Below are 17,545 nucleotides of genomic sequence, written 5' to 3' on the forward strand. Positions count from 1 at the left end.
GTCCTGAAACATTCCATGTTATAACTGGCTGAAGAAGGGCCTTGTCCTGAAACATTCCATGTTATTACTTGCTGAAGAAGGGCCTTGTCCTGAAACATTCCATGTTATTACTGGCTGAAGAAGGGCCTTGTCCTGAAACATTCCATGTTATTACTGGCTGAAGAAGGGCCTTGTCCTGAAACATTCCATATTATTACTTGCTGAAGAAGGGCCTTGTCCTGAAACATTCCATGTTATTACTGGCTGAAGAAGGGCCTTGTCCTGAAACATTCCATGTTTAGTATTTTTTTCTTTTAAAGCTGTCATGGTTTTTTTTTTTGGTACATTTCTTTGTACTGACATTGTGGGTCAGCCGTTCTAACACAGTCAAATTACGAGGTGTGGTTCAGAATTAAGTTTTCCTCTTCTATCAGTTTGCTAATGAACAATCTAGAACTACCATAATTTGAGATGATATGACGTCATATCTAAGAACTCTTGATGCTAAATTTCAAGTGTGTTGATTGTCATGTCATAGAGCTGTGACGTGGCAAGTTTGGTGTATTTTTGCTCCTTTCCAAGCGTAATCAATAAAGGTGAGAGAAGACAGATTGAAATGGTTTGGGCATGTAAAGAGATGAGAGTTCCTTCAAAAACAATCTGTCAGAGGAACTAGGAAGAATGGATATACCATCAGCACAGAAAACGGACGAGGTACTGCGCAACGTCATCGACAGGCTTGCGCCAAAGACAACTAGAATAATAAATTCCAGGAAACCGTCTCCGTGGTTTAACCAGAGTGAAAAAATTGCCAAAAGGGAAAAAAGGAATGTAGAGGCATCGTGGAGAAAATCGGGCCTTTAGATCGACCGGCTGATATATATATTTATATACACACACACACACACACACACACATATATATATATATATATATATATATATATATATATATATATATATATATATATATATATATATATATACATATATAGCAAAAAAGCATAAGTATAAAACCACCTGCAAAAGAGCAAAAAGAAACTATTATAACACGAAACTATCATCAGTGAGGGACACTAAGGAATTTTTCTCTGTTTCAAAGGAACTTTTAGGGGAAGAAAAGGGCATGTGTCTACTCACTAATATCCCGGTAGAAAAGCAGTCGGATGCATTTTCAGATTTCTTTTCGGGAAAAATATCGAAAATTCGGAACAATTTGGACCTCGTGCAAAATGAAGATATAAATTTCCACCCTTTTTCGGGTTCACAGGGATTCTCTTGTTTTAAAGAAACAACTGAAGAAGAGATTTCTAAAATAATTTGTTCATCTTCCTCTAAGTCATGTGATTTAGATCCTTTACCAACTAATATTTTGAAAGTATGTCTTCCTGAATTGATACCTTGCATAACTTATATTATAAATCAGTCACTTATCTCAGGACAAGTCCCAGATATCTATAAACATGCAATTGTAAAGCTTCTCAAAAAAAAAGCAAAATCTCGATGTAAATGACCTTAGTAACTACCGTCCAGTCTCAAATCTGCCATTTCTTTCTAAAATCCTTGAAAAAGTTGTACTCAGACGTCTTTCACAACATCTTCATGAAAAGAATCTATGGGAAAAATTTCAGTCAGCTTATCGTTCTTACCACAGCACAGAAACTGCTCTGTGCTGTGTTGCGAGTGATTTGTTTGATGTTTTAGATAAAGGTTCTGTTTCTCTTCTGACATTGTTAGACCTTTCGGCGGCGTTTGATACTATTGATCACGGTATTCTCATTAAACGACTTAATATAACGTTTGGCTTATCTGGGACTGTCTTGCAGTTGTTTGAATCTTATTTAGATGGCAGAAAGCAACATGTTATGATTTTAGATAAACTTTCTCGTCAACATACATTGTCTTTTGGTGTTCCTCAAGGCTCTGTTTTGGGTCCAATTCTTTTTGTTTTGTATACTTCTCCATTATCTAATGTCATCACTGGTCATGGGCTACGCTATCATCTCTATGCAGATGATACGCAACTTTATGCTACTGATAAAACTAAAAATCTCGAAAATATTGTGAAACGTGTGGAAGAATGTGTGACGGATGTGAAAGAGTGGATGGATGCAAACAAGTTGAAAATGAATGAGTCAAAAACAGAAGTGATGATTGTAGGAAATAGAGGGCAGTTGAAGGTGAATGATGGTCTTGAGGTGTTGATTGGGGGTGAAAAGATCAAAGTTTCAAAGACTGTGAAAAATTTGGGTGTCTATTTTGATTCGGAAATGAGAATGTCAGCTCACATTTCTGCTCTCTGTAAATCTTTATACTTTCAATTGAAGAAAATCAGTTCGATCCGTCAGTATATTGCAATTGGAACATGTAAAACATTGGTTGTTTCCCTCATTTTTTTTCGAAACTAGATTATTGTAACTCCCTGCTTGTCAACTTGGCCCAGGCTTCTATTAAACAATTACAACTACTGCAAAACAGTGCAGCAAGATTAGTTTTTGGCAAAAAAAAAAAAATTGATCATGCAACCCCTTTGTTGGCCTCTCTCCACTGGTTGCCCATTGAAAAGCGCACATATTACAAAGCAGCGTGTCTTGTTTATAAGTGTTTGACTGGTATAGCACCGGCATATCTCACAGATCACGTGGTCATGTGTAAATTTGAAAATTACACTTTAAGATCATGTAATGACCAAACGAAAATTTCGGAAAAAAGATCAAGAACAAAATTTGGTGATAGATCGTTTGCTTGTTTCAGCCCCAAGATTTGGAATGAACTACCACGGTCTGAGGAAGTGCAAGTCTTTACCTACCTTTAAAAAGAATCTCAAGACACATTTTTACTGTATTTGTTTTTATTGACTCTATGAATCCTTGATTTGGCTATGAATTATTATTATTATTTTATTTTTTTTCACTTAAAATTGATATTTATATTGTAAAGTGCCCAGAGCTTGTGTTTTACACGAGAATGAGCGCTATATAGATGTGTATTATTATTATTATTATTATTATTATTATTATTATTATTATTATTATTATTATTATTATTTATTATATTATTATTATTATTATTATTATTATTATTATGAGAGAGGGAGTACGTGGGAAGGAAAGTATTGGACTTATAAATAGCGGGAAAGAGGAAAAAGGAATGCCCAAAGACTTAATTCTCAAACATCTCACATACTTCCTACACTGAGCTTGTATTCCTCTTTTACAGCCAATACTGCAGAGTCTTGTATCCCATGGTGCCATAGTCATGCTTGTATTCGAGCATCCCAGGAAAGGCAGAGAGTTAAGCCCCCTGATCTGCCGGCTTGCTGATACAATTTGCTCCGTTTTGATGAAAGTAAGTCCCAGACCAAACAAAACAAATCTTGAACTTTTATATAGCGCAATATCCACTAAACGTGCTCAAAGCGCTTTACACGGGGTCCCTGACCAACAGCAACACATAACATGTAGAACGAGACACGACTCCTTGTAGACGATATTACAATTTTTTTTCAAACAAAGACAACGCTGTTAATGGCCAGGTACTCATTTTATAACCGAATGCAGTGAGAGAATGATAGTAAGGTGAGTTTTTTAAAAAGGATTCAACTGTGCATTGAGCGAGGCTCGAACCCAGGACCTTCTGATCCAAAACGAGTGTCATGCCACACTACCACAGAGCTGCACAAATTTCTGGTGCAAGAGCTAGTATATAAAGGGGTTTAAAGCATTATTTTAACTCTTTCAGTGCTGAGGCTATCTTCGCATTTACGTCACAAAATGGCTGACACCTGATTGAGGCAGCATGAGAATTACATGCTAAGACAAAGCGACATTCGGCGCAAAATCTCCATTAAATGGGCCACTTGAATGTTCTGATAAAGAAATGATACCATTGGTTCAATTTATAGTACTTTTTGTAGAAAGTAGGATTGGATTACATTAATTTTTCCTTTTAAGACCTGCTACACTGTGCGGCCTTTGGCCAGTCAAACAGATTTTGTTCTGGCCGCACAGTGCGCCAATGGCGCTGAAGGAGTTAACGTATTAAAGACAATTTGTTAACTTTTTAAAAGGTAATCATAATGCCTACTAGTTTTTTTTTAAACCCTGGATACTACGAATTGTTTCAATTTCAAGTAATTGGGTGGGGTTCCTGACCTCCCATAGTGGGCAGGAAGGTACTTACTTTGTCTTCTTTCCCCCTATATGTTTTCCAACTTGCTTTCTGTCTTTGTCTTGGAATGAGATTACTTGGTTTTGTCCTGGCCCTGGACGGATACTCTCTCTGAGAGGGAAACAGTCAAATGTATAGTTAGTTTTGGGAGATGATATTTTTTTCCTTGTAAATCATCTCTCTGTTATGTACTGTATTATGTTTTGTTTACATATTTGTATATGGTTTGTAAAACATTTGAGTGTGTTCCTCTTATTTGGGGACCTGTGCTTGTGTCTGGATGAGACTTTTAGGTGATCTCAAACTAAGTACTTTGACAGTGTGCTCTTGGAATCTACATCTGTTCCCTATTTGAACCAATTCCCCTTTGTCTTCCCTTTCCTTGGTTGCTTTAATTGTAATTCTATAACTTTTTTCTTACTTTTTAATTGGCACTGATATGACCATAATGTGTTGCAAACACCGTAAAACCCTTAAAAACAAAACAAAAACAAAAATCAAATAGGCAGGTCTATATCTTGTGACCGACCATGCCAATGTTGGACTCACGAGTCACTCTGATGTATGTTGGACTCACGAGTCTCTCTGACGTATGTTGGACTCACGAGTCTCTCTGATGTATGTTGGACTCACGAGTCTCTCTGATGTATGGACTCATGAGTCACTCTGATGTATGTTGGACTCACAAGTCACTCTGATGTATGTTGGACTCACAAGTCACTCTGATGTATGTCGGACTCACGTGTCACTCTGATGTGTGTTGGACTCACGAGTCTCTCTGATGTATGCTGGACTCATGAGTCACTCTGATGTATGTTGGACTCACGAGTCACTCTGATGTATGTTGGACTCACGAGTCACTCTGATATATGTTGGACTCACAAGTCACTCTGATGTATGTCGGACTCACGTGTCACTCTGATGTGTGTTGGACTCACGAGTCTTTCTGATGTATGTTGGACTCACGTGTCTCTCTGATGTATGTTGGACTCACGAGTCTCTCTGATGTATGTTGGACTCGCGTGTCTCTCTGATGTGTGTTGGACTCACGAGTCTCTCTGATGTATGTTGGATTGATTGGAATTTTCTTTTTTAATAAAAAAAAAAAGGTAGTCCTTCAGACAATAGCAATTGCTTACTACCCTTTGGATAAAATGCTTTTGTTTTGTTTTTTTCCAGACCCCAGAGGTTGTTTTGCTGATTGTAGAAATCATAGGATCGACGGGTTACACCTCCATTTATGACCCAATCCTGGAGCGGCTAGAGGTTCTAACGCATGCACTCGATGACACTACATTCAAATCCTTTGGGTAAGGCTTAGGATGAACATATATAAATGCATAGGAATGACTACAGGAGTTTCAGAAAAAAAAAAGAAAATTAACATTCATATGTTTTGGGCTGAAATCCCTTCTCAGTCAACAATGAACACAATTAAAACGGTATATAAGAAAAATTAACATTCAAATGTATTTTGGGTTCAAATCCCTTCTCCGCCAACAATGATCACAATTAAAACGGTATATAATAAACATTAACATTCAAATGTGCCCTTCTCAGCCAACAATGAACACAATTAAAACGGTATATAATAAACATTAACATTCAAATGTGCCCTTCTCAGCCAACAATGAACACATTAAAACGGTATATAATAAACATTAACATTCAAATGTGCCCTTCTCAGCCAACAATGAACACAATTAAAATGGTAATATTGTACATAGAGTTTAGAAAGTTGGATATCTTTTTTTTTTCATATCTCTTGATTCTACATACAGTCTACGTTCCTTGGTGGGGTTCCTGACCTCTAGTGGGCAGGCTGGGTGGCGTTCCTGACCTCCCATTGTGGGCAGGCTGGGTGGGTTTCCTGACCTCCTATTGTAGGCAGGCTGGGTGGGGTTCCTGACCTCCCATTGTGGGCAGGGAGGTCACTTACTGTGTCTTCTGTACCCCTATATCTGTTTTCCAAATTGCTTTCTGTTTTTTGTCTTGGAATGAGATTACTTGGTTTTGTCCAGGCCTTGGGAGGGAAACAGTCAATTGTATAGTTTTGGGAGATGATATTTTTTGTCTTGTAAATCATCTCTTTGTTATGCACTGTATTATTTTTGTTTTTCATGATTTGTAAACATTTGAGTTTATTCCTTTTAGTTAGGACTCATGCTTGTGTCTGGATGAGACTTTTAGTTGATCTCAAACTGAGTATATTGATAGTGTGCTCTTGGAATCTACATCTGCTCCCTATTCGAACTAATTCCCATATGTCTTGTAATTCTAGAACTTTTTACTATTCCATTTTTTTCCTTTTTAATGGCGCTGATATGGCCCAAATGTGTTGCAAGCGCCGTAAAACCCTTAAAAACAAACAACAAACAGTCTATGTTTGAAAAACCTTTTATATGTTTTCACGAATATTTATCTTTATATAAAATGAGTAGCCCTGGCTGGAAATTGCATTGCCTCTGTCGAAATAAAAAATTGTAGTCGCGCCTCATAAACATTAAGTCCTGTCCTACATGTTAAGTGATGCTAGTAGTTTTGGTGTCCTTGTAAACCACTTTGAGCACATTTAGTGGATTTTTCACTTTATCAAACTCATGTTGATTAAAAACATTTTTTTGGGTGGGTGGGGGGAGGTTGGATAAAAAATAGATAGATATGAATATTTATATAGCACATTTACACTAACTTACCGTGCGTGTGGCATGCAACACACTAATATCATCTAATCTCTAACCAAAACACTTCACTGAAGTTAATGAATTCACCAGGAGCTATGAGAGGTTCTGCGTATACTAGTTCTGCAAGCGATACACCAATATCTTCTTTGAGTGCTGTACTAAAGGCCCAATAATACCCAAGGTTAATGTGTCAATCCATTGATTTTAAATTATAATAATAAAAAAAATAATAATAATAAAATTCCCTTTATTCATCCCCAAGGGGAAATTTGTTTTAAGGGTCCATTCCAAGGGGAAGACTGGAATAACCCAGGCATAAGCTGCAGTGCAGTGCAATGCCGCGCCGCAAGATGAGCTAGGGCGAGGTGACTTGCTCAAGGCCACACAGTGCAGTGGGTAGTCGAACTCGGTACCTTTCGGGTACAAAGCAAAGACCATACCACTGAGCCACGCTGCCCCATTCGACATGCTCAATGTGCTTTAACCAAAAGGTAGATGAGCCTGAATGAGCGAAATGAAATGGAGAGAAGAATACAGTGAGTAAACATGACTCATATGAACAAGGGGGAACAACACAAAACAAACAATGTTTCAGCCCTTGGCTGGACTTTTTTCAGTAGACACAAAAATATATAGTTACAAAATATTGGTGGCCTCTTTTCTTGATGTCTTGTCTTTTAGGAGGACAGTGGTCGACATTGATGGGGGCTGGAAAGAAAAAGACGTAATTAATTTGAATTAGATAGCACCACCATTTTAATTTTAGTACGCTCAGTTCTATTTTTAAAAAGCTGCCAACGTCTGTGTTTTGTGAGGGATTTTCCAAATAAAAAAACAACTTTATTTTAGAGTGTTAAAAATCAAAGTAAGGCTAAGGGGATTGGTTCAAAATGTTGTTCGTTTCGTGTTGTTCCCCTTTTATATAAGTCACATTTACTCTATTAATTTTTCTCATCCGTGTATTTTACACTGTTCCATTTATACAGTTAAAATTTATCTTTTTGATGAGTTCTTCAAATCTTTATTTGTCGACCAGAACCAATGAAAACTTAGAATATATGGACTACAAAGGACAAGAGGGCTTGTCGAGAGGAATTTCCATTCTTGACAATCTGGACAAAATCCTCAATCTGGAGGAAAGAAGTAAAAGGCTTGTACATTTGACAACAGTAAGTGTTTTAATAATAATAATAGTAATAATAATAATAATAATAATAATAATAATAATAATAATAATAATAATATATAATAATATAATAATAATAATAATAATAATAATAATAATAATAATAATAATAATAATAATAATAATAATTAATTATAATAATAATAATAATGATAGATGATGATGATGATGATGATGATGATGATGATGATGATGATGATGATGATAAGGACAGGGCAGATCTAACATGTCCATATCATCGATTGTAGTTATAGAGCGTTATTGAATCTACAATTCTTCTTCACCAAATGTTTTGATGACCTTTTTGTCTTTTCAGTCGAAGGAGACATTTACAGATGACATCATTCCCACCTTGAGTCGGTGCTCGGATCTCGTCAAGGAACTGACTCCCTGGGTGTACACGGACTGGCAAGTTAATGTCAAGGCCATCATCGACAATGTAATTTGGAGTTGTTTTTTTTTAAATTTGGTTGTTTTTTTTTGGGGTTTTTTTTGGAAAAAAATTCTAAGAAAATGAAAATAAAAAGAAAGAAAGAAAATTTGTCTGAATCTGTGGTCAGAACTTGTCAAAGTATTGACTTCCTCCCTGGGTTTACACAGTCACGGTCAACGTGAATGGATAGATAATATCTAAGACGTAATCAGTTCCTTTGAACCCCCCAATAATGTCCAACCTCGCCCTCATCGTATTCGTCCCCAAGTATGCTAAAATCTATTATCTAGCAGCCAAGTTTCTACAACTAAACAATCCATGAGCAATAAAACCCTAAACCATATAAATAACTAAATAGAAATCTTAAAAATCGTAACAACAATATCTTATAGTAGCTACTGAATAGATATCAATTATATATAAAAACGTAATAAAGATAAGAAACGGCGATGCTCGTATAATCATGGAAAAGGCAGGGTGTTAAATGAAGCAACTTACTCTCCATATCCAGACAAAGTGATAACACAAAATTAAATCAATATAACAAATCATTTAAAACATGATACACAATAATCCACTGAAATAAACACATCATTAACTTAATAAAAAATTACAAAAAGAAGTAAAGATTATTACAATAGCTGGGTAGTATTATAATTCTCGTCACCAATACGAGAGAGAGACGTTAGACGGAAAGATTCCAAGTGTGATCGGTAAATGGATGGTTCATCACTCATATGAATTCACAATTCGACCAATTGTGTTGTAGAATACCATCATCAACAATGTCATTTGTGGTATTTTTGGGTTGTTTTTTTTTTTCTCTAGAAATAACTCTTAAAAAAAAAAATGAAAAGAAAAAGTAAGACAGAAAATTTATCTGAATCTGTGGTCAGATCTTGTCAAAGTATTGGCTCCCTCCATGGGTTGACACGGTCAACGTGAATGGATAGATAAACGATACTTACCAAAGTTGAAGTTTGTCTGTTATTCTACAACACTGGTCGATTGTGAATTCATTTGAGTGATGAACTTCCCAGCTACCAATCACACTTTAAATTTTTGAGCGGGCTACTATATGAACCCATGTACTACCCAACTCTAATAGACTAATAAATGCTCATGGATCATATAAATATAGAGCAGTAAAATTAGGTGCCCCAAACGTAAACAATAACAAGTTGCTAGTGATTTTCGTTAGGGACCGGAATAATTTACGCACAATATAGGTCTCCCAATTTTGTAGTTTGAGGTGTAGGCAATACACTTTCAGTATTGAAAATATGTTTACATAAAATCTAACAGTTGCAGAAATAATAATATAAGGCTAAATTATTCTGAAAATCAGGCTCCGAATAATTCTCGTTTTGTTCACACCAGCGCAATAATTTGCTCTGGTCTAAAAATAGATAGACTGTAACTTTTGATAAATTTTACCTTTTGTTCCATAAAATATCCATATCTAGACATTATTTGATGCATGATCGAGTATTTATGAATATGTGTTTCTTTTGCCACCTTACAGCCAAATTTTAAAGGTTATTTTTTCTATAATTTACATTGGAACGTGAGCTGTCAAGACAGGAACATGTGGTTTGCCATGTGCGTCTAGACCTTTGTTTACGTTTGGGGCACCTAATTTTACTGCTCTATAAACAGGGCATAGTGATACTCTAGTACTAGTAACCTAAACGTATCGAAAGAACTAGACGGGGATGGGAAAATTATGACCATAAATTCAGGGAGGGCAAATGAATTCACAATCGACCAATGTTGTAGAATAACAGACAAACTTCAACTTTGGTAAGTATCGTTTATCTATCCATTCTACAACACAATTGGTCAAATTGTGAATTCATATGAGACTTCAAAGTCATATAGTCGCACGCGATAAAGAAGAACCTCCTCCAGCGAGTACCAACAACAAAGACGATTAGGATGTTCAAAGACCATCCGTAGAATCCCTCAGAAACAAGGCTAATTATTATTAGTAACCCTCCATATATGCGACCAAGTTGGCTAACTTCGGATAGGCCCTTCATAGCCCCATCCGAATCCCACCTTATCCAACTTCCCTATTAGTCAGCGGCCTCTTCCACTTCCTCCTAAATATCCCCCTCTTCCCCGTCATAACCCTATACCTCCACAGCCGCCTCATTCTAATTCTATCCATCCGTCCCCGCAGCAACTTCATCAGCGCTCCTAAGAGCTCCCATGTGTAGCGATCCCCTCATATTTACCCATATATCATCCCATCTTCCTCTCCATCCTCATCGTAACATCCTCATCTCCTCCTCATTATTCTCATCACCCCCTTTATCTTTATCCACTTCCTTCTTTCCATCCGCCTCCTCGGCCACTTCATCAGCGCTCCTAAGCGCTCCTACGTGTGCTGATCCCCTCAAATCATAACACACTTCCTTATCCTCATGCTCCTCATTCAATAATATAAGAAAGATGAAAATAAAAATTAAGCCAGAAAATTTGTCTGAATTTATGGTGAGATCTTGTCAAAGAATTGACTTCCTGGGTTTACACAGATTGGCAAGTCAATGTTAAGGCCATCACGACAATGTAATTGTAGTTTTTGTTTGTTGTTTTTTGTTTGTTTTTGTTTTCTCCCTCGAACTGACAATTTAATAAATAATAAATACAAGAAAGATGACAATAAAAAGAAAGAAAAATTGTCTGAATTTATGGTGAGATCTTGTCAAAGAATTGACTTCCTGGGTTTACACAGATTGGCAAGTCAATGTGAATGCCGTCATCGACAATGTCATTTGTAGGGTTTTTTATTTTTGGTTTTGTTTTCTCTAGTACTGACAATTAAAAAAAAAAAAAGAAAAACAAGAAAGATGTAAATATAAAGAAAGAAAGAAAAATTGTCTGAAATGTTTTGTTTTTTTTTTGGTGTTTTTTCTTTTTCTCTAGAACCGGCAATTAAAAAAAATAATTATAAGAAAGATGAAAATAATAAGGAAGAAAGAAAAATTGTCTGAATCTGTGGTGAGAACTTGTCAAAGAATTGCCTTTTTGGGTTTATACCATGACGTAACCAAAGTAACGAAAGAGTGATGATGGAGAGGCTTTGGATTGGAACAATTCTTTATTGTATTGTACTGTTCCCATCCAAACCCTTTCCATCATCACTCTCTTTTTAGTATTTTCACGAAGAAGGGTTTTGAGCCCGAAACATTCTGTGTTTGGCTTTTTTTTTTTTTTTGAAGTTGTTATATTCATTTTTGTTTATTATATAGAAGCTCATGTTTTATTTTTATAGCTTTATAAACTCCATTTCTGTGTTCTTGTGTTCCCTCCCAGTTGCCAAAATACAGCGCTGCCACGATATCTCAGGTGTATGACGAAACTCCACAATTTGATGTGGCCAAGAAATTCTCTGCACTGAGAGTCCGGAAAGTTCTAAAGCTCTTACAGATGTGGGTAAGTCTTACATCATCGTCCTGGGTGGGGTTCCTACCTCCCATAGTGGGCAGGGAGGTACTTGCTGTGTCTTCTATCCCCTTTATCTGTTTTCCAATTGCTCTCTGTCTTTGTCTTGGAGTGAGATTGCTTGGTTTGTCCCGACCTTGGTCAGAGTCCTTGGCTGAGAGGGAAACAGTCGAATGTATAGCTATTATTTTTGGAGATGATCTTGTTTTCCTTGTAAATCATCTCTCTGTTATGTACTGTTACTCTTTTCATTTTTAACATATGATTTGTAAACATTTGAGTGTATCCCTCTTAGTGGGGGTCTTGTGCTTGTGTCTGGATGAGACTTTTAGGTGATCTCAAACTAAGTACTATAATAGTGTGCTCTTGGAATCTACATCTGTTTCCTATTTGAACAAATTCCCCTTTATCTTACCTTTTCTTGGTTGCTTTAATTGTAATTCTAGAACTATCCCATTTTCTTCCTTTTTACTGGCGCTGATATGACCTTAATGTGTTGCAAGCGCCGTAAAACCCTTAAAAACAAACAAAACTGTCATGGTCTCAAGTGAGTAAAGAGCTACTCGACTATGCATAAAGATATATGTAGAATGAGGCCCCAGAATTTACTAGTTACTATAAATGAAAAACAATTAACGATTTGTTTACAATGAAATAAAAATAATGATGAAATTTAATTAAAAGAGATAAACAGTGATCGTGGCAGTTACAAATAGAGATATGAATATTTTACGTAACTTATGATAATATGTCAGGTTCGTAAGTTTACGTTTCCAGGCAGTTGATGGGCTTGGATGATCTATTCCTCTGATAACAGGATTGGACTCGTAAAATTCCACTTCCAGGCAATTGGTAAGAGGTTATAGTGTAGTACAGCGGGCTTGGGTTTGATCCTTGAAGATTATACAATCAAAGTTAAAAGCTCCGGCGTCTTAATGGTGTAGATATAATATCTACAAAGTCCCAAAAGATAAAAATCTTCCAGTATATATATAGGAATAGAGTGACTGGCCGTCCGGCATAGATTGTGGAGAGAAAGTGAGTGTCAAATGTTAGACCTATCAGCTTTTATAATAAATGGCTACGTGACAGAATGTAGAACGAAAAGTATTCACTAATTAGAAATTAATTCGAGGGAAGGCTATAAAAGGAAAGACGATCTAATATTAGAAGGTAAAGTTTATCTAAGCCTACTGAAATATAACTGGAGTGAGATGAATTCAGTTCTTAATAAAATAAAATTTAATAAGATAATTGTGAACAACCTTTACTGTGACACCCCCCACCCACGTTTAAAATATACTCTTTAACCATTATGGGAAAGATAGATTTTACAAACGGAAGTAAATTTACTATCATGATACTCTAGCATTAATCCATTGTTATGATTTGTGCTACAATTAAATTATTTATTAACTAGACATGGAAATGTTTATATTAACGTAGGTATATGAATGGGTGACAATAACAATGAAAGATTGTGATTACAAGTCATTGTGATGAACAACATGATGGCAATGTGATTACAAATCATTGTGATAAACAATAGTGATGGCAATGAAGCATGATTTAAGTCGATGATATGAAGGTAATTTACTAAATGAAATGAATGAAAATGTAAATGAAATATTGACATTTCAATTATTAATCATAAATGAGTGAAAATTCATAACAATGATAGATAAAGAGAAGATTTCCCAAATCATGAATGGGTATGGTATATATAACCAAACAATACTCAATGTTACATTAAGTTGGGTCATCATGTTTACAAATAAAATTATCGAAATTGTGCGTTCTGATTTGGCATAGTTTGCGAGGTAACTAACAGTATGCATGGGAGGTTAAGTTATACCCTTCTCACGTGTTTATACTAATCGAGAAAGTAGGTCGGCGTGAATATTTTCACAGCCTGGTATGTGAGAGATACTGAAAGTGTAATTTTGCAAAAATAGACTCCACCTTAGTACTCTACTATTATTCATTTTGTTATTTCTTATGTACGTGAGTGGTTTATGGTCCGTTTCGACCACAAACTCTTTTAGCAGTAGATATCTGCTGAATGTCTTTAAAGCAAAGACGATGGCCAGTCCTTCACGCTCTATTACAGAGTATCGTGATTCTCTGTCCAATAATTTTCTGCTTGCATATAAGCAAGGCATTAGAGTTCCCTCATGTTCCTGTAATAGTACACCTGCGATGCCCTTATCAGACGCGTCAGTTCTTACAACAAATTCTTTTGATATGTCGGGTAATTTAAGAATTGGTTCTGAACAGAGTAATGCCTTTAATTGGTTAAAGCTATTCTGACACGCTTCTGTCCAAACAATTTTGTTCGGTGACCCATTCTTTTTCAGATTTGTTAGCGGTGTCGCGATGTGCGCGAAGTTGTAAATGTATTTCCTGTAAAAATTTAGGAGCCCAAGTACTTTGCGTACTTCTTTTTTTGTCTTAGGTGGTTGCAATTGTGCGATTTTTGTTTGTTTTTCTGTCTCGGGTGTCTGTGTCCCATGACCAACGGTATGACCGAGAAAATCAATTTCGTAAAATGCAATGCTTGTTTTTGACGGTTTTGTTGTTAAAGAATTACGTTTTAATGCTTCAAGCACTAATTCTAAGGTTGTCATGTGATCAGTCCATGAGTTTGAGAAAATACATGCGTCGTCGAAGTATGAGAGTGTAGACGGGATGTCTTTTAATAACATACGCATCATTCTTTGGAATGTCGATGCGGCTGTCGATAATCCAAATGGCATATAGTTAAATTCTAACAATCCTAATGGTGATTGAAATGCTGTGTATTTCTTACATGATTCTTTCAGTGGAATCTGCCAGTAACCTCTAGAAAGATCACATTTTGTCATGTATTTTGCTTGAGATAAGGCAGCAAATAAATTCTCTTGATTTGGTATTGGTTCTGCATCAAACACTGTTGCTTCATTTAATTTGCGAAAGTCGATACATAGCCTTATCGATCCGTCTTTCTTTTTCACTACTACTATTGGTGATGAGTATGGGCTTGAAGAATATCTAACTATTCCTGTATCTAGCATATCCTTAACTTCCTTTTCAACTTGTTCTCGTGCGTGAAATGGAATAGGATAGTTTTTCACGTTGATAGGGGTAGATGTGGTTAACTTTATGTCGTGTTCCACTAATGTTGTATGTCCGGGTGCGTCTGTAAAGACTGACTGGTACTTTTCTAATAATGACCTGATTTCTCGTTTCTGACATTCGTTTAGTTGAGGATTGATTGTGACGTCATTAATTGCACTATTTTTAGAGTTACCGTGTTGTGGGGTGTGTTGTAGTTCGACATCATCGCTGTGAGTTTCGATGATTAATCCTACATTTGCAGCTTCAACATGGTTAAATATTGGTTGTGATAATCCGTCTCTATCGAAATATTTTTTTAGCATGTTTGCATGGAATGTCTTTGTTGTGTTGTTAATTTGAATCTCGTAATTAACACCAGATCGTACTGCTAATACCTTGAATGGTCCTTTCCATGTAGCTAAAAGTTTACTCGAGTCATCGGGTAAGAGTATTAGTACTTTGTCACCAATCTCAAATTTTCTTGACTTGCTTTTTCGATCGGAGTATTCCTTGTATTTCTCTGCTTTTTTAGTGACGGATTCCTGTGCTAGCTTACACGTGTCCTCTATTCTGTCTTTCAGGTTTCTTACATATTCGTAAGCAAACATAATTTCGTTATTGTCCTCCTCATTCCCTGTACAAATGTCGGCTACTATATTGATCGGGCCGCGAGGTGATCGTCCATACATCAACTCAAATGGGGAGTAGCCTGTAGATTCTTGGGGTATTTCTCTATATGCAAATAGGATTGCTGGTAAGTATCTGTCCCAATCATCTGGTTTTTCTGCTGACACTTTTCTTAACATATTCTTTAGAGTGCCATTAAATCTTTCACAAAGACCATTTGCTTGGGGGTGGTAGGGGGTTGTGAATGAGTGTTGGATTCCCATGAGTTTCATGGTTTCATGCATCATATGTGATGTAAATTGGGGTCCATTGTCCGACAGTATCTCATTTGGTATGCCTATTCTAGTAAAAATTGTCATCAATGCTTCAGCTATGTGATCCGATGTAGTTGATTTCAATGCTATCGCTTCTGGCCGGGAGGCAGGATTGGATTATTTTGATCAGTACTGATCCGCAACCCATTCCAGCTCGTGTCAGGGTCCACGTAGGGGCATTCTTCCCCGCCCGCCTCCTGGGCAACAGTTGGAGTATTCCGAAAGGAACTTTCTAACCGGCTGATGACACGAGTTTCTATGTGTCTGAGGTGACGGATGAAGGGAGGAATCAACCGCCGTGGCCAGATTGCCCTAGTTCACGCAATAAGCTGTGCTAGCCCCATGACGCTGGTGGGGTGAAGGGAAACTGTCACTCTACAAAGATACCCTCCTGGACTCCCAGCCTAGACACCATTAATGGGTGGACAGAGCTCATAGCCTTGGAAAGCAGTCTGTCTAGGAGAAGGAAAACTCCAACTTCAAACCACCACTGCCTTGTGGATCTGGGAAGACGAAAGGCTATGGAATCACATCCAGAGAATAAAGAACCGCTGAAGTCGGAGTCGCAGAGCCGAAAGGCGCAAATAGTCTGGAGAGGGAAACCAACCCAAAAATTAATGTGACACGCATCCTCCTCACAATGATGGACAACAAAACTGTCGGACGATATGGCGCGAAGTCTGGGGATTCCCGCCGGACGGACCTAGCGTCGAGCCCTGATAAACAGGGTTCACCCAAGCGATCTGGTGGTACCTTGCCCTCCTACTGTGGAACCAGGGTAGGAGATGCAAGGTTACGGACTACTGGAACTATCAAATTGCTACAATGGAATGCAGAAGGGATACAACATAAAAAGACTGCCCTCTCCAAGTTTCTTCAGGATGAGAAGATAGATATTGCCTGCATACAGGAGACACACCTCACAGAAAACATTAGGTGTTCAATAAGGGGATATCAACATTTTAGGAAAGACAGAAAAGAACGGAACAAAGGTGGAGTAATCATCTTCGTCAGAAATGACATAGCGACAAATGAAATAACGACAGATGAATCTGTTGAAATATTAGCTGTAAAAATTACCAAAAACAAATTGCAATACACAATATATAACTGTTACAGCCCACCATCAGAGAATCTGCCAATTGAAAACATAAGAAGTGAAGAAGAACAGTTCATTGTTGTGGGAGACTTCAATAGCCACTCCCCAAGCTGGGGATACAATGACTTAGACAGAAAAGGTGAAACCCTTGAAAATTGGCTTACAGACAGTAAGCTTCAAATTGTCAGAAATGAAGATGACCCAGATACATACTTCTCAAGAGCATGGAAGACAACATCAACCCCAGACCTAACTCTCATATCTGAAGATCTCACCGGAAAAGTCAGTAAACAGATAAAGGAACAACTGGCAGGAAGTGATCATCGTCCCATTCTGGTTGAAATAACTGAAGAACATGCAAAAGACAGAAAGGCACCACCTCCGAGATGGAATTATAAAAAAGCAGACTGGACTCTGTTTTCAAAGTTGACTGATAGTTATACAAAAGAGATAAACTGTAAAACAAGGAATGTAGAAAAATCAGCCAAAGCTTTCACAAAATCAATCA

The 17,545-nt window shown here is 37.0% G+C and overlaps 1 protein-coding gene across 1 annotated transcript in view; it reads left to right on the forward strand.

The window, feature by feature from the left end:
* LOC144956274 (uncharacterized) overlaps positions 1-17,545 on the forward strand; it is a 130,388-nt gene that overhangs the window by 17,176 nt on the left and 95,667 nt on the right. Inside the window, exons 9-13 of the mRNA XM_078886738.1 lie at positions 3,198-3,326; positions 5,328-5,458; positions 7,869-8,001; positions 8,335-8,457; positions 11,773-11,892. Of these exons, the coding sequence (XP_078742864.1) occupies positions 3,198-3,326; positions 5,328-5,458; positions 7,869-8,001; positions 8,335-8,457; positions 11,773-11,892 (636 nt within the window). The remainder of the gene's footprint in view (positions 1-3,197; positions 3,327-5,327; positions 5,459-7,868; positions 8,002-8,334; positions 8,458-11,772; positions 11,893-17,545) is intronic.

The sequence above is a fragment of the Berghia stephanieae genome, chromosome 11 (genome assembly GCF_034508935.2).
Source record: "Berghia stephanieae isolate SIO BIC M18660-M18661 chromosome 11, UCSD_Bste_1.3, whole genome shotgun sequence".
Lineage (NCBI taxonomy): Eukaryota > Metazoa > Mollusca > Gastropoda > Nudibranchia > Aeolidiidae > Berghia > Berghia stephanieae.